General features: G+C 46.1%; 2 protein-coding genes across 2 annotated transcripts in view; one reads left to right on the forward strand and one right to left on the reverse strand.

Annotated features, from left to right (window-relative positions):
* The first annotated feature begins 2,358 nt into the window (after positions 1-2,358).
* Positions 2,359-6,943, forward strand: LOC139054381 (gem-associated protein 5-like). Its single transcript, XM_070531298.1, has 3 exons — positions 2,359-4,752; positions 5,415-5,463; positions 5,506-6,943. The coding sequence occupies exons 1-3, from the start codon at positions 2,708-2,710 to the stop codon at positions 5,944-5,946; spliced, it is 2,535 nt and encodes an 844-aa protein (XP_070387399.1). The 5' UTR covers positions 2,359-2,707; the 3' UTR covers positions 5,947-6,943.
* A 6,170-nt stretch (positions 6,944-13,113) lies between these two features.
* The window catches only part of LOC139059315 (uncharacterized transporter YutK-like), a 68,847-nt gene continuing 58,564 nt past the window's right edge, over positions 13,114-23,396 (reverse strand). Inside the window, exons 10-11 of the mRNA XM_070537545.1 lie at positions 17,019-17,358; positions 13,114-13,246 (exon numbers count right to left, since the gene is read on the reverse strand). Of these exons, the coding sequence (XP_070393646.1) occupies positions 13,182-13,246; positions 17,019-17,358 (405 nt within the window). The 3' untranslated portion in view covers positions 13,114-13,181. The remainder of the gene's footprint in view (positions 13,247-17,018; positions 17,359-23,396) is intronic.

Here is a 23,396-nt window from a genome sequence, read left to right on the forward strand (position 1 = left end):
GAAGTGTTTAAAAAGACACCCACTGCCGATGGGTGGAGTGCTCATTAAAAACGCTTCAAGTTAGCAAGTTCATCCATCATACTGATCCACTCTGGAGGATCACTTCGACTCTTTAGTGCATCTCTAACAAATAAAATGCTCTCAATAAAGTACTGCCTCGCAGGGTGAGCGTCAATGTCAGCATTGCAGACTGCTGTACGCACTTTACAAAGTCTGTGCGGGCCCAGTAATGTGACCATATCCAGGGGTATGCTTCCCAAGTTTGAGACAGGTAAAAACCGGATGCCCCAATGTGACAATGGAGGTCCTTTTTTAAGGTTCATTCGAGGATGTCCGACAGGAATATGGCATTCCAGCATTCGAGAAAGATATGTTCAATGGGTCTCTGGCTCTTTGCACAAAAGAGAATCAGCAGACCACGGAACAAAAAAGCCTTTTTCTTCAAGCCAGGGCTTAACTGGCTACGTATTGCTGTCAAGCTGGAAAAGTAGTTTTTTTCTGAAAAACAACTTGGCATCTTTTTAGCTACTTCAGAGTGTCACCTTCCGGACCTGCACCATATATGGATTCGCACAAAGGCACTGGTAGCATCACATGAGGTACATCTTTGTACAGTTTTCTTCCGTTAACTCTAGACAAGTATGTCAAAGAAAAAGCTTTCAAAAGCTGGAAAGCTGAAACAACCTCGCGTAAGTAACCACGAGCACTTATGCATCTTACATCGTTTGTCGACACAACAAAATCGGATAACATTCCACTTGGCCTTACTTACACTACAGTTCGCAAAAAGGGGATCCCTTTGATCGGGGAAAAAAAAAAGGAACGTAGACACCACCTGCCGAAAAAACAAATGGGCTAGTTCCAGACCTCCCCCTCTCACAGAGCAAAACAAATTGGTCCGGCTTGTTCGCTCCCAAGTAGAGCCCCACACAAAGGCTGCGAAAACTCTGTGCAGCTTCTGCATATGGACAACTAGGCGAATGCGCTGCAAGCCTAGCTAATTAAAGAGGCTTGCAGCGCCTTTGTCTAGCTGTCTGCAGGTCATGTAAATGTCTCTCTCATTTTTTTTTGCTGTGTACAGCTGTAAATGAACAGCTAAGCAAGCCTATTTACCATAAAGAAAATGCTCATTTCCATGGTTAGGGGGCTGTTGAGGCCGAGCTATCTTGGTGATACCCTGTACACCTACCCACACGCACATACGTATACTACTAAGACCAAATAATGCATGTTCACGTTGATCAAAGTCGCCCCAGTTGTGAACACTGAGGTTGAGAAATCGCCAGTAATTTTAATCTTATCCGAGTGAAACGAGCTTGTTATCGTGTATCTGGCCTCTTTCGACAAGCCGCTGCAAAAATGAATGAAAAAAAAAAAAATAACACGGTTTGGAAAGTCATCGTACATGACCTTGGCCGAATTAAAATCTTTTTAGACCCTGGCTACCCTGGCATCCAATTAGGCACTTGGATTTGTCTGCTGACACGTCCGTGGAAACAGATTCAGCCTTGGGTAAATGCGTGGCGTACAAATCCACGCCCCAATAGTGGCGTCCTCTGGGTAACATACTGATCTCGAAGGCCATGCTATTTTCGGACGTACCTGTTCAAAGGCGCTGTATCAATTGTGGGAGCCGGAAACAAAACACGCCATGGACGCAGGATGTTGTGGTTGTGTGTCGAAAACTCGACTTCTATAATGTGTTTTCGGCTCCCGCAATCGATTCTGCCGCATGCAGCAAGCAAAAGCCTGGCCTTTGAGATATGTATTTGTTATCCAAAAGGCGTCACCATTGCGGCGTGGATTTGGACATAACCTTGAAAAGTAATTCGCTAAATTTTTTATTGTTATCCAATTGTGCCCGTGCACGCTTGCCTGCGTGTGTGCGTGTCTGTGCGTGACTACGCGCCCGCCGTCTAGGACGTGCTTTCTGCGCCGCTAGCATTTCCTGTACATTAAACAGGGACACTAGCGCGCCACCACCTTCAGCGGCGTGACAAGTCACGTACGCGGCAAAAAATTTTTTTGCGTTTGCTTGGCTTACGATGAGTATCTTTACCCCTCGCTTCCCGGCCGTGTCGTACGCAGGTTCGTTTGCTTTGCACAAGGTGCGACCTGTTTATTGCAAATGGCATCGGCGTATCTACAATGAGCTGTTATGTATCTCCTGGCGCCCCCTACAAATCCGACATTTTTAATAAAGGCTAGGCCAGTCGTGGCCGGCACAGTTGTTCCATAGAGAATGGTTGTTCTCAAGAAATGGAGTCTGTCACTCGCGGCTTTGTTATGGCCTAGCTTCGTGCCGTCGCATCTTTGAAACCCTACGCAACTAACCCAAACAACATAACATGAGCGACACAGACTTGTGAGAAAAACCTTGCTTTATTCATGGCTGCTGCGTTAAGGTACGTCCTCACTTGCGGAAATAGGCGGCGCGCATTCCTTTCTCTATGGGCGCGCTTATTTCCATAAGTGAGGGCGTACCTTTACCATTGTTCTATGCCTTAACGCTTCACGTGACTTTAAGATAAGGCCAATTTATACGGCTGCCTACACGAGCGTCGGAGCGCGACCTACTGCCTCGGAGGATGGAGAACCACTTCTTTCTGTGACCGCGGCCTAAGTAGAGGAATCACGAAATCGGCATTCGCCCCCGTGCTTTAATTTATAACGCAACTAGTGGTTATTGATCATCAGGCTGGTGACGATGTTGTGCCTGCCTCCAGCGCCGAACTGGTACAAACCCTTTGCAACTGGGGGCTGTGACTCCGGATTCTACTGCTACGCGGCGAAAGACACCGTTGTCGTTCTCGACGCCAGGAATGGCGCGCCCGTCTTGAGAGATTGGCTGGTGGTAGCGCCAAGTACGGAAATAGTTGCTTCTGTCATGTTCTGTCGCAGCGAACGTGCCGACGCTGACGAGGTGCCCGCGTTGCTAACCGTCACCAGCGACGGCGTGGTACAAGTGTGGGATGTGAAAGCGCGAGCCGTTAGGCACACGGTGTCGTCTCAGTCTTCGGCATGCTGCGCCGACTGGAGAGGCGCGCTGTCGACGTCCGTGGTCTTCAGCGGCAAAGCCAGCAGGATACTCAAGTGGAACCTCATCACCGGAGCCGTCGTACCAGCGGGCGGCCGACCGCAGGAGAAAGAGATAACAATTCTGCGCTGTCATCCGACCAACCCAGACGTCGTCGCAGTTGGTTACTACAGCGGCGCTGTCGTCGTGCAAGGGCTTAAAAAGGGAAGCAATGTCCTTTACAAGCTTAAGGGACACAGCCTTATGGTGCTATCGTTATCTTGGAACATTACGCCTGGGGAAGACCCTTCGCAGCACCCGCTCTGCCTGTGTTCGACTGCGCTCGATCGCACTCTGAAGATATGGGACGTGGCTGGAGAAACACTTTTGGCGTCGCTCAGAGTTCCGTCATCCAAAAAGGGCAGAAGCACAAACATTCGGGACAAATGGATAGCCGCCTGCTGGATTCCGGGCGGTGGGCCAAAGATTGTTAGCTCATCAATCAGTGGAGATGTGTGTATTTATGACCCTAATGCAGTGAAAGCGTTCACTTTCTTGGACCATGATGCAGACTCGGGAGGACACACTGCATCAGTGTACAATGTGTGCATCGTTGGAGGTGCCGAGAAAGGAACAAAAATGTATGTTGTTTCTGCATCGGAAGATCGAAACATTGTCTTTTGGGATCTAGTGACCAAGAAGTCAGCGTACTGCATTTCATGCGCCGGGTGGTTAATCTACTCCCTTGCATTTTCGCCTTTCGCCTGCGCCACACTTGCTGTTGGTGTAGGCGATGGAAGCGTCAAGGTATGGCGGACCGACTGTGTCACAAACCCCTACTGTGCCAAGGTGCTCACTGTTGGAAAGAAAGACGGGGTCCGCACACTTGCTTGGCACCCCAAAAAGGAAGCTATTCTTGCACTGGGTACTGACGAAGGAAAAGTCTGCGTGGCAGACATCAATACGCGGCAGGTCACGGTGTCAAAAACCTTTCACAAGAGGACAACTTACGCTCTTTGCTGGGCGGACCTTGTTCTCAGTGAAGGAGCATCTCCTGAGACGTGTTTGCTCTCGTGTGATGGTAGAAGGGTGCAAATTCACAGGCTTTCCAAGCTTGACAAAGATGCTGCAGATATTGAGAGCATTTTATTTAGCCCAACCGAAAAGAAGGTGCACCCCAAATGTGTCTGTGTAGCTTTCAACCAGGACCTTGGCATCTTGACACTTTCCTATTCCGATGGCCTCGTAGAGCTCTTCAAGAGTTGTGAAGGCCCACTGTTAAAGAAGGTTGCTCGCCTTGAAGTGCAAAGGAAGCCTGCGGAATGTCTTGCATGGCATCCTGCTAAGGCACCATTTTCTGACTGCAACAGCCGCTTGATGTACTGGCTTGCTTTTTCATCCACTGATGGAAAGATATCCGTCCTTGACTTGAGCAGACTCGAAAAACATAACCTCAGTGTCTACAAAGTTCTTCAGCCGACCCTGCAGTTTTCGGGGCAGAGTAACAAAGTCGTGTCACTTGCGTGGAGCCCTTTTCGAGATAACTTGCTGGCATCTGCTTCATTCAACCAAACAGTCCAGGTTTGGGATATTGACAAAGCCCAACTTGTTGCAACGTATCAAGGCCACACAAGGCGCGTGTTCAGTGTTTGCTGGAGCCCTGTCGACTCGGACATTCTATTTAGTGGAGGGGCAGACAACATCGTAAGATGTTGGAAGCTCTCTGAACAGCATCGGCCCTAGAGCTCCTGTGCGAGTACTATATTATTCCCATACTCAGCCAAATAGATCCTATATGGGTCCTTTGGTCAGGCATATCGGTTCTATACACCAAGCATATGGCTCCTATATTCAGGCATATGATCCTATGCGAGTTTGCGCTCAGCCATATAGGTCCCATATTTCAGCTGTGTGGGTCCTACATAGTTCCTATATTAATCCTTTATGAATTCAAATTGGTCCTGTATGAAAACACATAGGTTTTGTATGAAATCGTGTGGGTCCTATACGAAATCGTATAGGTTTCAAACCACAGAAAGACTTGAAAGCCAAAGCAGATGACAAAACCGGAAACGATGTTGCCAAAGCTGATGACCAAGCCAACAATGGTGCTCAAGTGTGTGTCAATGGTGCAACTGCTGATGGCGGGCGCACACTTGCTATGAAGACGACTGGTGCACTGAGCAAGGGTAATGCTGGCACAGTGCCTGCGAAGTCTTCAAGCAAGGCTTCGTCAGCAGGCGGATCAAAAAAGTCAAAGACCACCAAGTCCTACTTCCCATGCTTTTCTCAGCTTGAGAACTTGCCCAAAGAGAACTGGTCAGACGATGCCCAATACCTATAGCTGACGTATTGGAAAGCATGAAGGAGGTCCCAGTAGAGTTTTTTCTGATCACAGTCACCTCATGTACATTGTCATGAACATGAACCTCGACTACGCGTTAGAAGTGATGAGGTGGGAGGGGGACCTTGCTACAGCCCTGTGAGAGACAGCAGCGGATCACCGATGGCCTAATAGCCCAAGCGATGCATCACTGTCTAGACGTGCGTGGTTCGAAATGTGCGAGCGGTATGCTGCCCAGATAACAAATGAAGAACACCACCGTGCTGTGCTTTACTACTTGGCCTTTCACAAGGTTGAAGAAGTGTTGGACCTTTGCGAAAACAGCCTGCACCATGAAGCCCTCGCTATTGCTAGGGCGCACCTCTCAGGGGATGATCTTGAAGTTGAAAAGATATATGCATTGTGGGCTGAGAGGGTGGCGGGAGTTGGCAACTTCGAGCAGGCCACCAAATGTTACTTTGCCATCGGGCATTCCGACAAAGCGGTTTCTGATGAAATGAAGAGACCCACACTAACTCAGATCATCCACTTAAATAGCAAGAAAGAGCGGCCTGCACTGCAACCACTTTCCTGTCCTCCATACTGAGAGCCTACGAAAGCAATGGCTACAAACCCTTAGCTACACACTTGGCTTTACAGAGCTGAGTGGGCTGCTTGGTTATGGAGAGCACGTCTATAAGAATAGTACTCCTGCATGACACGAAAGAGCATATATTTTTTCGTGTGGCCGGTCGTCTGGCTGTTTCGCTGTTCAGCCCATAACACTGGAAGGTTTACTTTGCAAAGGCACTGTCGGCAGCCTACATCTATGATTGCAAGCTGTTTGCTGGCCTGCGCATGCTTCTCTTTTCTGGAAAAGTGACGGAGAGCACCTTCGCAAGAGAAGTAAATGTGGACATTAATCTAGCCGCTGTCTGCTCTTCGATGAGCTAGATGTAGCTGCTGACTTCAAAGCTAAGTGTTTTGATTTTCCATGATCATTCCAAATTCTTTGGTCTATGTTCAGCACATTGATAACTAACACTAATGCACTCGTAGATCCAGGCAGGCAGTTGTTGCTCCATCTTTCTGATACACTCGTAGATGTATGTGATCAGTTAGAATCAGCGAGTGCACGCAGCTATTTTGTACAGGGTATTTCCTCCTTGGTGCTTTCACCTACCATTGCCTGCTTGGAACAGATAACCAATAGACGTGCCATAGCCGAGAAGAATTTGTTTGTTTAGAGATCAGAACCTCAAATTAGAGAGTACTAGACTACAAATGAAGAGGACCTCTGCGACAGAGACAAGTGCAGCCGAATATAATTTGTCGACGTCTTTGTTGGAAGAATTCGAGTTGTGCAAAGTTCGCCTAGAGGGATTCAAACTGGCTGCTCCGTACTGTGCATTTCCAGGACAGATGGAAGTGCTCAAGCGTCTTGTGATTTTTCTTGGTAACACAGATCACAGGAGTTGCACTGAGCTAAAGACTAGGCTTGAGGCTTTGGTACAACTCGTTTCAGATGTATAACATATTCTGTCTTCCTTTGCTTGTGGTGGCAAGCAAGAAAAATATTAAATGTTTGTTTTGGGAACGTTGTTTTTACACTGGTCTCTCTTATCTGTGCATATTCCGGCACACAAAGATGTTCTATTAAATTTAGGTTCTAGCTTTCTCTGAAGACCTGTGATTGTGCAGAGTTTTTTGATCAAGTAAATGAAAAATTGCCCTGAAAACTTGCGTAATAGCTTGTAATTGTCATCATGCTAGCTTAGGCTCAAAATTGAAGTATACGTATGAAAACTGCGGTACCTGGGTCGCGCATCCACTTTGAAACTCGCGGCGCTCATTCATGAAGATTACTGTTTAATAGCTGGCACCGCTACGAGGGTGAGAGAGATTTCCCAATGCTCGGATTCACGACCGAAAGTGCGTCTCTTATTAAAGACGAGTATGGGAAACATTCGCTCCACGGCGAGATAACGTCGCTGTTCCCTCGGCTTGCGCTTTTACGCTAGTGTGGCCGTGTCATACTTTGATGTCGCGAAATGTGAAGTGATTAATTCAACGAACGAGCGAGGTTAATAAGGCCAGCGGCCACAGCGCACCGATTGCGCTCGCGAGCAAAACATAGTGCGTCGCTTTCGGGTAGCACAAACAATCGTGAGTTGTACACCGCGAAACGCATAACTACAGTGTACTAGACGGGGGCAGTGCGGCGGCTACACAAACGTTGACACATGGCCTCCGTGATTTGCGTGCGCCGGCTGGTTTTCCTCCGGCCGTCCCAATCGCACGGGGATAATTTCAGAGGTGGGTGCGGCCGACTCCTCCTCTGCGGCGCTCGCAACCGTGGCGTCGGGGGGCTTTCGGGCCCTCTGGTACTGTTGCCGCGGCTTGCATGCGAGAAAATAATGTTTTTGCACTGATTTATGATTTTTTACTGATTTAGAAATGACGGCTCAAGGTGTTCGAGGGTCAAAGTGGATGCTGGAGCCTATTTTCGCAAATGCTGAAATTTCCTTTTTTAATTCTTACGTAGAAGTGGAATGTATCTACAAAAGATCATCGTGTGCTGGCAACGGATTATACTCGGAAATTTGCGGGTTATATAGGCATGTTTATCATTTTGTGAGCCAGTTTCAAAGCGGTTTCCCAGTCACGGAGTACTGACGGTGAAGAAAGCAGCAAAACTGGGAATGACGAAACCAGCGTTTTATTGGGCGCGCACTCGCGCCCTCAAAAACAGGCTGCACTCAAAGAACGGCGACAGCGGCGAACACAGTCGGCGATCGGCGAAAACCAGATGAGCGGGTCAATTAAGCGCGTCGGCTTTTATACACCAGTCATTGAAGGTTCTAGAGTAAATCGCAAGTGCTCGCGTGTCTTCGTTCTACACCATTCCCGTCGCGCATACATGAAATCAGAGATTACACAAGGCTCGGTGACAACGGATGCAGCAAAATGAACCACATGATTTATAACATTCGAGAAACTTTAGATACGTGCGGGCGCGTCCCGCGCTGAGCGATAACATTTGTTAGACGGTGAAAAGCGGCCACCCGAAAAAGGGAAACAATAAAAAAATAAATAAAAAATACACGTGTCAATATCACGGCGGCGAGATGCACAGCTAGACGCAGCTAGCAAGATGTAGCACAACCCACCCGCCGCAACCAGCTGCAATCGCCAGTGTACGTAGATTTATGTGTACGTGGTTAACCCTGAATGGTCAAAATTATTTCCGAGCTCCGCGCTACGGCGTGTCTCATAGCGGTATTGTTGTATTGTTTTTTTGCACGCACAACCAGCATTTTGTATTGCGATAGCGATTACATGGACACTCCAGGCGGTGACATCTACGTTTCCTCTCAGTTACGCTGAACACAATCCGAGCAAGGCATACTGCGCAAGCGTTCAGTTTAAGCCAGCAAGGTGCGTTACACAGAAAGGTCGAGCGCACGCTGAAGCTAATTAACCGACCAACGTTCTTCGCACTCGGCATTCAACGTGACTTCACTGCGGGCGCTGAGACCGATTGCGCGCGTACGCTCTTATAATGGGGCTTCATTTCAACTGCAGATTTATGGTGTCTTATTAACACAGCAAGCTGGGCGAGTTGGTGACAACATATTCCTAGAGGTGGACAGCGCAACCCGGACGAAGGACCTTTTGCTACGTATTGGCCGTGAGGAGTACGGAGTCACTCTATCGGAAGAGAAGCGCCTCGGAACCGGCATCGCTGGCGGATTGGATTGTCGTGGCTTCGGTGAAATCCGAGGCGACTGGAGCCTAGAATACATCAAACCGGACCAACCAGACGGACTCACAGACTGTGACAAAACTGTGTTTTATGTTCTTTCTCTCCTTACTTTCTTTCCTTTTTGTACTCTGAACATCTCCTGTGGCGTTGACAAACGCCTGCCCTGAGTCAAAATGGATCAGGACCGCTTACTTACTTACAGGCGTAGTATGAGGAATCACGCGGCGCGCTCCTCATATGTTTTGCTGTCAGCGCTCACTGAAAACACCACGCGCGAGCTCTCCCGGACATTTCTGTAAGTATTTTCGAAACGAGAGAAGTTTCTTACTATCTAAATAATAATCTTGGGCAAACTGAAAGCACACAATCGTTTACAGACGCTATCTCTTTACCGAATACGTACATGAACGCCACTGCGCGCGGTCGCCACGATGGAGTCTCCCGAACCGGCTTCTTGCGTGAAAGGCAGGTAAAACTATGTGAAATATGTTCTTATAGTGTTTGTATAACTAAATGGAGCGTAATAGAACGAAACCTCAATGCAGCGATCGCGTAGATTCGCAGCGACCGACTGCGCGTCTGAATGCTTGTCCGCGCACTGTTTCGCTTTCGCCGCGCGCGCGTTTTCGCACCGCGCCATGAGCTTTAGGCCGCATAATATGAGCATTTGACAGTATGCAAGCAACCATTTTTGCGTGGGTGCTATCAGAGCTGTTCAAAAATAACTTCACTGTAGAGACTTCGACGCCTATATTATCAATATTATTTCTCGAGTTGCGTCGCACTGTACATTTAGCGGTGTTCTCAGCGTGCAATTTCCCGCTGCTGCTTTTTTGTAATCCACTGCATTAATTCATAACACAAACATGACCATATGCCTTGCTTTTTTTAAATGTGCTTCTTACCGCTGGCTTTCCACTCCACTGAGCTTGCCAGTATCTATAGCATCGACAAGTTCATAGACCAAACCGTCGTGACATTAGTCGGGCAGCGGACTCGGGCGAGCGTCTCAGTGCGCATTTTCAGAACATCGCAGACCGGGCGCCGTAGCAGAAATCTTCCTCGCGTCTGTGCTTGCTGCATACCCGAGTTGTAGCCGATGACTGTTTGCTGGTTTTGTTTCGCGAGCCAAGCTTCACGCAGCTTCTTGTCCCGCGGCTACGTGTGAATAAGGCTGACACCGGCCTCCGTTACGTGCGTCCGGCCCTGCGGCACCGAGCAGTAGCCTACCATGTTGCGCGCCTTCAAATGCAGCCACTACCTATTGTAGTGCTTTCAAGCGTTGTAAAGGAGACACTCGAAGCGGGAAAATTTCGCCGCTAAATGAGGACCGCAGCGTACGAGTTTTCAGCTCGCTTCGGCGCACCCGAAGCAGCCGACGCGGCCGCTATGTCCACGTGATCCCTCCTAGCACGTCACGCCGACGGTGGCGCCAGCTTTTCCAGTGGTGGAGCTCGAGGCCAATAAAGTGGGAACGTTACAAGCCGTATAGACACACACGTGCACGCACGCAACGCTGTAACCCAAGCGAGAACAAAAGGACACAAAACACGGCGAGTCCAGTCTGATTCACTACTATGGCCAGCGCATCCTCTTCGAATGCATTCCCTTAAGTTGACTCGTGCTACGTTAACCATAAAAACTAACAAACAAAACCCTCGCATAAAAGTCGCGCTCACGCAACAATGGTTGCTTGTGTATACTGTCAAATGCTCATATTCTGCGGCCTAAAGCTCATGGCACGGTGCGAAAACGCGCGCGCGGAGAAAGCAAAACAGTGCGCGGACAAGCATGCAGACGCGCAGTGGGTCGCTGCGAATCTGCGCGATCGCTGCATTGAGGCTTCGTTCTATTACGCTCCATTTAGTTATACAAACACTATAAGAACATATTTCACATAGTTTGCTCTCAGCGTTTACCTGCCTTTCACGCAAGAAGCCGGTTCGGGAGACTCCATCGTGGCGACCGCGCGCAGTGGCGTTCACTGTACGTATTCGGTAAAGAGATAGCGTCTGTAAACGATTGTGTGCTTTCAGTTTGCCCAAGATTATTATTTAGATAGTAAGAAACTTCTCTCGTTTCGAAAGTACTTACAGAAATGTCCGGGAGAGCTCGCGCGTGGTGTTTTCAGTGAGCGCTGACAGCAAAACATATGAGGAGCGCGCCACGTGATCCTTCATACTACGCCAGCGAGGCGCTTCCGATACATGGCGACTTCGTAACTCCTCGCCGCCAATAGCAAAACAGAAATATAACTGTAATGCTTACTTGGTTTATACAATGCCAAATGCAGTCGGCTGCTGATGTAAAAATTGCACTGGTGCTTTGGTCTAAATAAGTTGCAAAGCTTGTAGACTAGTAGGTGCCTCATCTGGGTCTGCAATAACGTCTGCCTGTCCTTTATTAATGAGTGACTGTGGTTCACCTCATTTGTAACTGCAAATTTGTCTTTCGACTGACTTGGCGCTCTCATATTTTGTTCTTTGAAGTGTATATAGAATGCTGGACAACCTTATTGTATCTTGGCGCTAGCTGGATGACGGGACGTCATCATTATCATCAGTGTAAGCCAATGTATTGTACCCTCTTAGTCGTCCGAGTGCTTCGTACATGGATTATCTTGGAGCACTTTGCGGTAAAATAACTAGTTGGTGTCTTACAATCGGGTATTTTTTGCACTGATCCCTTATAAGCTGACACTATGATCCCCAGTTTCTCGACGCCAGTGTGCAGTTTATTTCTACTACTCCTTAGTTTCTCTAAGCCTTACAAAACTTAATCGTAGTCAATGCCATGTAAGAACTCACAAACTAACTCTGTTCTGTCGTCATTTACCAGTATGCAAGAGTAAAAAAATTTGCTGTTCCTCCCGGAAGGAGAAGCACCGATTGCGATAACAAATTAGTAGATAGCTGTACAAAGTAAGGATAGCAATTTTATTGGTCGTATAAGCTTGTAAACATTCGCTTACTAACCAAATTAACAATGACAGAATATTTAAGCGTGACTCAACGAGGACGTAGAACGAGGACGTCTTTGTGTGTCTGCTTCTTTCTACGTCCTTGTTCACTCGCGCTTACACATTCTATCATGGATTCAAACCAACTAGCACATCAACGCGTTTTGACTAAATTAACCAGCATGGTGTCACGCGCGCACAGGTAAACACATCTACCTCGATGGCAGCGCAAACTTTCTGTGAAAACGCTGGAGTTAGGAATCGCGGCATCAGCCGCGGGCCAATTGAACTCCGTGCGTCTGTCGCGAACGAAACGTCGAAATCACAGCGCATACGAAGCTAATGGCACTACGCGCGCTCTGCAAACATCGCAGATCGCTTTGAAGATGAGGCCCACGCGGGCGCGCCCTTTGGTCACGTCGCATATCGCTTTCAAGACACACGAGCGCCGGCAACGCGTTTCTACGGCGTCCGCGATTCACGTGGGCAACGCCGTAGTAGACGCCGCGGTTGCCTCCACCCTGTACGGAGCGGCGGGCGAGGACGACATCGAGGCATCCTAGCAGCCACCGGTGAAGAACGCCCCTCCTCCCTCGCCTGACCCCCCCCCCCCCCGCCACTGATGCAAATCGATGTATTCTCGAAGTTTGCCGCGAGTGCTAGCCTTTTATGCATGCAATCATTTGTGCGGTAAAGCAAGTTGACATACGGTGCACTTCTTGCTTGTGTTTCCCTTTCTTCCGTAAAAGAAGAAATGCTTGGTATTCGGTGTTGACTACTTCGTCCTGTAAATTTCAGCCACGTCATTCACCCTTCTTTTTTTTTGCGCAATCATGTCGCAGTATTATTACCTAATGGTTTGACATCTATAATGTCCTACAATTTTCAAATTACGGTGTCCTCAGTATCTTGGTGCGCTTGTATGCAAACATTCACGATTCTTCCACCCCCTCTTCCTCCTTTTCCCGGCTTCTTTAGATGAGCACTGGCAGGATAAACTGACTGGCCAATTGCAGATTTTCTATGTCAAAGAAAATTGACCACTAAGGTACGAGATTTTCGGAGGCGTTCTTTTTTATTTCACAAATGCGTTTTCACATTTAAAAAAGTTGTAATCCTAGACGAAGTCGTAGCTGTTAAATAGCGTTGGGACCTCGTAGACGGTTGTGTCCATCAGGGCGCCTGTAAGAAAGGAAAGTACCAGTAGTGCAGCAATGTAACATTCCAATGCAGTTGCGTGAATTTTTCGCGAACTTAAACTTACGTCCAGTGGGCTGTATGGTGCGCACACTGAAGTTCTCGATGGAAATTGCAATGTTTTATTATTATGTTTTATGATGTCCGATCTTTTGGTTACTTCATATGCTGTTGTAGCGCAAACCATCATAACAGATCATTGCCTTGCTTTGGTTTGTTTAAAGTTTCTCCGAGTAAAAGTGATGTACGGTTTACTAAAAAAAAAAAAGAATTGAGTTCCTCCTCTTTTGTAGAGACTATAGCTGACTCAGACTGGAAATTTTGGTGTTCGAAGGATGACCTTGATATTGCTTTTGACAAATTTTCCATTATTATTCGGAAGCACTTGCTTTGTCAACAACCGCAGTAGCTTGTAAAACACGGTTTTTAGCTCCTAGAGATCTGTGGAGGACATCAAATCTTCTTAGCCGCTTAAAAAAGCAGGACACTCTTTATACGAAAACTAAACTGCAACCATTTAATGTTAGTTTGTGTGAACGCTACAAAACCTATTCGAATATTCTAAGTAGAGTTCTTGAGAATGCTAAAATGAGCTACAGATACTATGATTTCGAAATTCAAAAAGCTGGAAATGATGTTAAAAGCAATGAAAGGTTATTAACAATATTTAAGGTAAATCTTCAAATTAGCATTAAGCAATCCAGATCTCAACTCTCCTTGTAATCATGTATATCAAAGACCATCTTAGCGTTTCTATCTTTTCCCTGTTTCACCTGAGAAGATGTATAATACACAACCTCAAACATACAAGCCCTGGATTGGATAACATTTATTTTTTACATATGAAACTGATAGCGCATATTGTTTGTGAACCTGCCGCGCATATTCTTAATCTTATTTTTAAGGCACGCATGTTTCCTTTAAATTTAAAAATATCGAAGGTCATACCAGTTAAAAAAATAAAAGAGGTGATAGGTTTCCTGGCTGAAGCTATCGTCCCATCGCTATGGTGTTATTCTTTGGCAAACTTACAGAGAAGGCAGTAGTAATTCGATCAACGAGTAACCTATCAAAGTTAAACATTTTTCGCCTTATCAGTTCGGGTTCAGGTCAGGCTTTTTTACTGAATTATCTCTAGTTTCCGTAACAGATAAAATAAGGATGGCCATTGACAGCGGTAACTTGGTTGAAGCTTTATTTATAGATCTGTCTAAAGCTTTCGATTCAATGATTCATGTTATTTTAAATGAAAAAAATGAATGCTGTTGGTATCACTGGTCCCGCTTTACAACTAATACGCAGTTATCTTCTTGATAGAGAAGAGGTTATTTCTATTTTCTGAATTGCCTCCCGACGGAAAATAATTAATACCGGTGTTCCGCGACGGTCGAGCCTTGTTCCTATCTGTTCTTGATTTACATAAATGACCTGCTGCAGTGCCTTCAATACTCACGTTTGCTTTATGCAGATGACACTGCCGCTTAGTGTTCTGACAACTACATCTACGATTTAATGACGAGACTTAACAGGGATGCTCATAATGTTGTGCGCTGGTGTCGGAAAAAATCAGTTAACACCAGTAAAACAAGATTTCTAATTTTTTTTCTCGGCACAAAAGCTTCCTACAACTAACCCATTGGCATTAATCGAATCAACGGAAACACATAGTGTTAGTTAAACTAGTTTCCTCACTGTAGAACTAGTTAAGCACTTCAAATTTTACAAAGATGTTAACTTAGTCACAGAAAGTCAGGCGTGGTGTGAGGTTTATAACAACAGTTAGTTCGTTTTTTACTACAGATGACCTCATGACCATTTATTGTGTGTCCCTTCCCAGCCATATCAATTACCGTATTTCATCATGGGGCAATACATACCCAATCCATTACGCTCCTTTACAGCATGTTCAAAATTGGGCCACAGAGTCAACAGCTTTTAGTGCAATCTTTCGTCATTAATACGGTGTCATAAAATGGTGTCAGTTTCCAAGCTTAACAAGCGCTCCCTTGGTATTCTTGCGCACAGATCTATTTTTAGTAAACTTCCTCTACACTCTTAACCAAATAAACCTTTTTGCTACACAACGATAAACGTCATCTGTCTTGTCCGCGTTTCCTTTCTTTAACGCTGCGAGCCCGGTACTTCCCAGTAACGAACGGTATGCGCGTTACCAGCATGACATAGCATTCCCGACAGGAAAGTAGCGGGCGCGGCGTTTTCTAGAAAGGAAACGAAAGCAAGGCAGATGATGATTATCGTTGTGTGGCTGATACACACCCCAAAGGGTGTACCTTTGTCTAAGAGTGTAGCTGTAATTAGCAGATGTCAGTCTCCTATTCATAGCTCCGCGCATTTTGCAACGCAAAACAACTTGTTGTTACCTATGCCCAAAACTAACTATGGTGAATTCACTTCTACATTTGCTGCAACTTCCTTCTAGAACTTCTTACCGCCGAGAACTACGAATATCACTAATATGATTGATTTCAAAACAAATGTACGCTCATTTGTTTCTTCATTGTAGTTTTTATTGCATTCTTATCTTGCTACCTTGTCTCTGCTTTTTTCTTTTTTCTCTCTGTAATTTTCTTTTTTTTCGTAAATTACATGAACACACTGTTGGTATAGGTTCTCACACGGGCTAAATATTCCAATGTATTTTTTGGTGTTCCAGTCATGTGTTGTATAGAGTTGGTATTTAAACCTGGGACCTCCGGTGTCTACATCGTATCGTTTGTATGTGAATATTTGCGCAATTAGAGAAGACAATTAGGCTAGTCGGTGCTTATTACAGACTTGAGACATCCTTAACGAGGGCGAGAAAGGCATGGGAAGACAGCAAGAAGCCCCTGTCTTGTGTGCTTCTTGCTGTGGTCCCATGTCTTTTTTGCGCTACTTAATGATGTTTCAAGTCTGTAGTTATTTGCTATATTAATAAAGCTTGATTTATTTATTCATTGACTGATCGCGTATTCTTTTGTGCGCTAATGTTTTTTTCAGAGGACCGTCACCGATATCGATTTGTCACTGGGCACAAGACGCGCGATTACTGTGTTCGAAGATTCTTTGGCGTTCTTGTGAATTCTGCAGCGAGAGAGCCTTGCCTAATCAGATTGCGCCCAGGACGCGAGTTCTGTTTTAGGACAGTCTGGAATGTAAGTGATCGATTATTGGAGGACTGTAGCTGCGGCCCTATATAAATAGTGTGAGTTGACCCGTGAAGATTTGACGACCGGCGACCGTACTCACCGCTGTCCTTGTGATTTAACGTGCTACTTTTTCTGGCCCAAATGAGCCTAACACTCTTAACGTACATTTTTGGCATTGTCTGGTTCTTCACTGCCACTACAGCGTTATAATATTGCGTCTAATGCAGGAGTCCAGAAACAAAGGTTATACATTTCATTAGCCTTGTCTATATTAAAGCGAAATCACGTGGTAACTGGATAGCTCTAGGAAACTTCAGCCGGTGTTCACAAAAGCCAGACTGCATTAGACAGACAGAGTGACTCACAAGAGCAAACATTTAAACAGGCGATCCGCAGCACAAAATACTGAAAGTTTTCCAGGAATAGAAAGAGAACCCTTGATTCGCTCCGGGAGTAGCTTTAGGAGACATCTTTGTCTGGGCACTCTCCACTCGCTGCTTCTAAGTTCCCCTTTACTGTTCGCCTCGTCCCTGGGGTTATTCGCCAGGAGCAGATGTTCGTGGTATAAAACGTGTTAATCCGTAATTTTGTAATTTTTTTTACTTTACCGGCGGTGCAGGCGGTCAAGAAGCAGGCAATCGAACCGGCGACCAGTGCGCGTCCAGCGACACGGGCGCAGTCCGGCATCCGTTCGGGTGCCAGTGCAGCGAACACGCCCAGCTGGACGCCAAGAGCAGCGAGGCTGGAGAAGCCACACAGGGCGTGTGTGCAGATGAGTTGCGCCCGCGGAGAGAGCAGGCCATTGCGCGCCATCCTGCCCATCTCGCTCTGGGCGAACACCTCGTTCAGCACCGTCTTGAGGCCCACCAGGGAAGCAACGCGCGACGACTCGTCCACGCTCAGGCCCATGACCAGTGTCAGCGGGACGAACAGTCGGCCCAAGAGCCACTGCGTTTTTAACGCGCTAGCGTTTAAAGTGCTATATGCCTTGTGTAAATGAAAGATGCACGTACAGTCGCGGACAGAATAAAATGGACCACGGTATCTCCGAAAACGTTCAATTCCCGAGCAGCCTGTAGCAGTAACCAGTAAAACTGCCCACGACAACGTTGTTAGCATATTCTAGTCGAGGTCCAAAATGCAAATACCAGATTGCGTTGTGAGGTTGCGGAGATATTTAGCTTTTTCTTAGATTTCATGGTCCATAATATTATGTCCGCGACTGTACATAGCATGTGTCAGCGCCGCCATCCGATACACGCGGCAGAGCGCTGTTACTAGAGCCACCTGCCGCAAGGAGTTGAGCGTGGCCAAGTGCCCCCAGAGAAAAGTGCTCTAAGATTGGTCGGCTACTGACGTGTGCAATCGAAGAACGCAGTTTCCTCCGTTATTGCGTACATGCAAGATAGAAGAATAGTACACAAACTAGAATGTCTCGGGCATTCGGTACGACCGGTCCTGGAATATGTAGACAGAACATCTATGCATTGTTAAAGCGAATCGCAGTCATTGTTTTTGCACAGCCAATTAGAGGGCGACGTTGAAAAAGGGCACGTGCTCTCGCACAAAACGAGTTGCGGGCTTGCGGGCTGTCGTTTGTCACCGAAGTCCAACAGCTTGTTGAGACGCACGTGCTGTTTCTCCTGACACTTGTTCTTCCGCAACCGGGTCGCTGGGCGCGTTCGTCGCGGAACACCAACTATTGTAGCTCTTTGAGAAGCTCGTGGTGCCTCGCGAGAGCTTTGGGGTGTACCGCTCGCGAAGGAGAGCCCTTATCTTTGTTCCACCACCCTCTCCCACTTGGGCGGCTGCGGGAGAAGGCTCCTGCGGAGGGAGAGGAGCATGGCAGTCGCCTGCCATACGCTCGGGCCACTGTATAGAGACAAACACACGACGAATCGCTTTGTGTGTGTTGCCACATGTACTATTGCCGCAGATGTTCTCGCTAACGGCTCTGTTCTCTACATAATTACGCAGTGGAACAACTGCCGCTTAAGTATCCTCACTGTAACAAACAAACGCCTTGATGCGCTGCGCATCATTCCTTTAATAAAGCGAATAGCTTTATTAAGAGTGGGCATGGAAGCAGCACAATAGGACACATGGCTAACGATCGATGCCTTCATGTTATCCAGGTTTGGTTTGCCTTCTACCGTGCCTGCTCACTTCAACAGGAGCAATAGACCCGGACGAGACTACCGACCTGCGACGATGCCATCTTGAGGACTACGGCTTTTTTTTTTTAATCACTGCGCTTTCCTTGTCGGAGTGCACCCCGTGTTCATTGGCTCAGCCGCATCATCAGGAACGTCAACCAACCATGTCGTAAGAGTGACGACCCAACCGCGCCACCTCATTGCGCGAGCAAGCAGCACAATAGGACACATGGCTAAGGATCGACGTCTTCATGTTACCCAGGTTGGTCGATCGTGTTCCCTTCATGCCAAGAAAACGTCTAATCGTTTCCTACTGATGCTTCCGTGCCTACAAGTGCTGTGTGACATGTGTTGCGATTGTACAGAGGCGTTACGTATTAAGTTGCAATGCTCGGGAGATACTGAGCTCAACCCGGTGCCCACTCGCAGTCAAATAGCAGAGGGAAAGTCTGAGTCAGCCGAAGACGACGGCTAGCCGTTCAGTCTTTGTCATAACGATCTTATGGTTGTGCTATCACATATCACCACCTGTGAGGCGTCAGCGGCTGCTCAAGTTAAATTAGCACAAGCTGTTGACATAAAAGCCAATAAACCGTGTTTAGCGAAGAGGCTGTCCAATATTGATACACGATTGGCTTCCGTTGAAACAAAAGTCAACGCTGTTAGTAGCCTAGCACATGAACTGCAGGTAACGAACGAAAGCACTAACAACTTGGCCCAACAAAACAGTGCACTTCATTCCCGCATCAACGATCAAGAGGATAGGTCTCGCAGAAATAATTCAATACTTTATGGCGCCCCGATGGTGATGAATCACGGCAAGAAACAGAAAGAAAGGGGTAAATCTGCTGTCCTCAAATATTGGTTCCGAATTTACACTTCACACTATAGAAGGATCGCACCGTCTTGGTGGTCCTTTTTTTCATGATAAGCGCGGACCTGCAATAATGAAATTTTGGAAATTCAAATCGATAGATTGTGTGATAGCACATTGTGCCAGGATCAAAACTGGCAAAATTTCGCTTTCCGATGACTACTGTTCAGCCACGAGGCTCGCTCGCAAGAGGCTAACTGCGTTCGCAAAATATTTGCCTGGATCGCCAACTTTTAAGCGCCATCATCATCACGATCATCATCATCCCATCAATTGTTCTTTTCCCGATAGCGCGTCCGATGACTCGAAAGCATCCGCGCCGCCTACTGCATCCGAAACTGCTGGCGCATGCGCGGTGGCTAGCAGTTTGAGTTCAAATCACGCGCGTCCCGTTTCTTAACAGTCAGAAAGGGGTAGTGGTTATCAACGCCCTGTATCTGTCCTCTACACTAACATCCGTAGTGTTCTAGGCAAAAGAGACGACGTCAGCGCAGCTATCAACACGTGCGATGCTGACCTGGTAGCACTTACCGAGACACATGGTTAAAAGCTCGCACAGGTGACAGCGAAATTTGTACCAAGTCTTTCAGTGTCTATCATTGTGACACGGATGGAAGACGAGGGCGAGGTACGCTGCTCGTCGTTGCTGTCAGTCTAACATCGTTCCGCATTAACATCGCATGTAATATCGAATCTGTCTGGTGCGGTGTCATTTTGAACAATGAAAAGCGCGCATAATCGGTTTATATTGCTGTCCACTTCATGCAGACTATTCCTCCGTCAATGATTTGCACGTCGCTATTACCTCTGCGCTGATTCGATACCCATCGTCCCCAGTAAATATTCTAGGCGACTTTAATTATCCGACAATAAACTGAACATCGGCACCACCATGTTACGCACCGTATTCTTTGGATTGCAAAGCGTTCCTTGATACTTGCTTTCTTATCAGTTTTATTCAAATTGCTGATGGTCCCACACGCGTTATCGGCAATTCCGCAAACTTTTTTGACCCAATTCTGATCACTAACACCGATATGGTAGGCACAATAACTTTCATGCTCAACGATCACTCTTCACTTCAGATTGATCTATGCTTTATTACATGCCCAGCTACGAAAAAACGAATGGTTATACTTGACTACAATAAGGCAAACTTTGAATTGATCAATAGCGAACTTTCGATTTTCCTGATAACCATCTTCATGGTTTCGAATATCGTTTTGTCCAAAAGAACTGGGACCTATTTGCAATCCTAATTTTAAATCTTACAAAATCCCACATTCCTCTAAACATAGTACCAACAAGTACACACCATGGTTTAACTCATATATAAATCGACATTCTAACAGGAAAAAGCGCTCATTTCGTTTAGCCAAATTGCGGCAAACCGAGCAACGCTGGTATGCACACACTATTGCGTCTAACACCTACACTCAAGCTGTCGCTTCTGCGAAATTTAGTTTCTTGAAAACACGCTCTCATCCATGCTTATCAGCAAACTACGGAAATTTTCGAACATTGCACCTAATACCCAGAGCAACACGGATATTCCTTTATTTGACCAAAATGACTTACTTGAGCCTAGGAAAGAGTGCACATCTATTTTGAACGATGTGTCTGATCTGAATTTCTCATCCGCCAGCAATATTTCCTTACCATCATATCCATTCTCTGACTTCGTCAGTATGCAGCCAATAGAATTAGATGTGGCCGGTATTCTAAAGCTCATTGACACACTGAAACCCTCATGCTCCTTTGGTGTTGACTGCATAGATCGATGCAAGATTCCTCAAAGAAACAAAGATGTATTCCATTATTTGTCTGACTAAAATACTTCAACAATCGCTAAATACTGGTATTCTTCCCGAGCATTGCAAGCAGGCGATGGTGATTTCACTTCATAAATGAGGTAATGAGCAATCACCCCTTAATTATCGCCCCATTTCTCTTACAAGCATACCCTGCAAAATTTTTGAACGTGTCATCTACTCGAACCTTTCTAGCTTTCTTGATTCCAACTCTTATTTTACTTCGGCACCACATGGTTTACGAAGTCGTACTCTTACGAGACTCGGTTACTGTGTTTTACTCACTCCATGTTCACACATATTGACAATTGTTCTTTGGTTGATTGCATTTTCCTAGATTTCTCTAAAGCATTTGACAAAATTGACCACTGCATTCTTCTTCTTAAACTCAGATGCCTCAATATTGATGTCAATCTTCTTAGCTGGATAGCATTTTCTCTTAAGAGGTGGTTGAAGTAAGTGTAGGTAACAATAACAATTCATCGTTAACATCTGTCACGTCAGGTTTACCAAAGGGGTCCGTTTTCAGACATCTTCTATTTATAGTTTATATTAGTGAATTTCCTAACTGCGTGACTTCGCCTATCCACTTATTCGTCGAAGACTACGATACTTATCGCGAAATAGCTGACCGTATCGAAGTTTCTGCTTTACAAATTGACCCAAATAGTGTAGGTAAATGGCGTAATACATGGGTCATATATCTAAATTTTATGTAATGTAAAGTTATGCGAGTATCGTGCACTAATCTCACTACTCATGTTTGCTATGAATTAAATAATATTCTTTTATATCCCGTTACCTCTTTTCTTTTATTTTAGTATACTGCAGGCCCTTCACGGCCCGTGCAGGAGTGGTACAGAAATGTAATGATAAAAAAATCATGGTGAAAAGTAAATACACTGAATGCGGTTAATAAAAGAGTCGATGTTATTGCAACACACAATATCGTTAGTTAACTTATTCCACTGAGAATTCCACTGAAACACCTTACAAATACTTAGGTGTTTATATAACTAATGATCTTAGTGGGAAGTATCATATCGATTTCATAATTAACAACAGTTATTGGATGCTTGGCTACATGCGCCAAAATTTTGTACATAGTCAGGTAAACTGACTACGTGCAAGACCTTAGTACGTTCAAAATTAGAATAAGCTTCTGCTATTTGGGACACCGGTTTTACGAACTTAACATCCTCACTGGAGATGATCCGGAACAATGCGGCGCGTTTCATTCTTTTCACTTACAACCTTATAGCAGCATAATTAACTTCAATTAAGCCAACGCTATCATTGCCATCTCTTGAGTTCCGTAGGAAAGTATCTCGCTTTGGCCTGTTCGACAAAATTTATCACCATGAGCAATTGAAGGATGCTTTCATTTCACAACCATCTTGTCGCTCACTCCGCATCGACCATCCTTAGGCAGTAAAAGTCATCAGTTGTAAAACCAATGCCCCTTTTCATTCTTTTCTACCTCGTACATCGACAGAGTGGACTCGCCTTCCGCCCGGCGTAACGTTATTAACAGATCACGACTCATTTCATTGCGTTGTGTTCTGCATATATGTTGCTCCGCTTTTGTGGCGGTTGTTTGAGCTACTATGAAACATTGTTCGTTATCACCGTTTATTCTCTTCATTAATCGCTTCTGCTTTAACATGTATTCGGCTCTTTATATTGCTCTTGTTTTCCCGCTTCAGGTGTGTGCTTGACAACACTTGAAAGTACTATAATAGGTAGTGGCTGCCTTTGAAAGCGCGCAAAACGGTAGCCTACCACTCGGTGCCGCAGTGCCGGACGTACGCAACGGAACCCGGTGTGAGAATTCACACGCACCCACAGGACAAGAAGTTGCGTGAAGCGTGAATCGCGAAGCTTAAAACGGGCAAGCAGCCATGAGCTACAACTCGGGTTTGCAAAAGCACTTCCTCGAGGAAGATTTCTGCTACGGCGTCAGGGCTGCGATGTTCGGTGAGCAGCACAAAGCGCGCACTGAGACGCTCTCCCTCGCCCGGATAATGTCACGAAGCTTTGATCTATGAACTTGTTGGTGCTAGATACTGGCAAGTTCAGTGGACTGGATAGGAAACGGTAAGAAACACATTGAAAAAATGGCATATGTTCATATTTCTGTTAGCA

The sequence above is a fragment of the Dermacentor albipictus genome, chromosome 1 (assembly GCF_038994185.2).
Source record: "Dermacentor albipictus isolate Rhodes 1998 colony chromosome 1, USDA_Dalb.pri_finalv2, whole genome shotgun sequence".
NCBI lineage: Eukaryota > Metazoa > Arthropoda > Arachnida > Ixodida > Ixodidae > Dermacentor > Dermacentor albipictus.

Bases quoted from the DNA above. Each gene is read 5' to 3' on its own strand.
- LOC139054381 (XM_070531298.1), top strand. From the start codon at position 2,708: ATGTTGTGCCTGCCTCCAGCGCCGAACTGGTACAAACCCTTTGCAACT. The intron at 4,753-5,414 runs GCCCTAGAGCTC...TTCTGATCACAG, and splicing joins AAGCTCTCTGAACAGCATCG to TCACCTCATGTACATTGTCA. The intron at 5,464-5,505 runs GTGATGAGGTGG...GCCCTGTGAGAG, and splicing joins ACCTCGACTACGCGTTAGAA to ACAGCAGCGGATCACCGATG.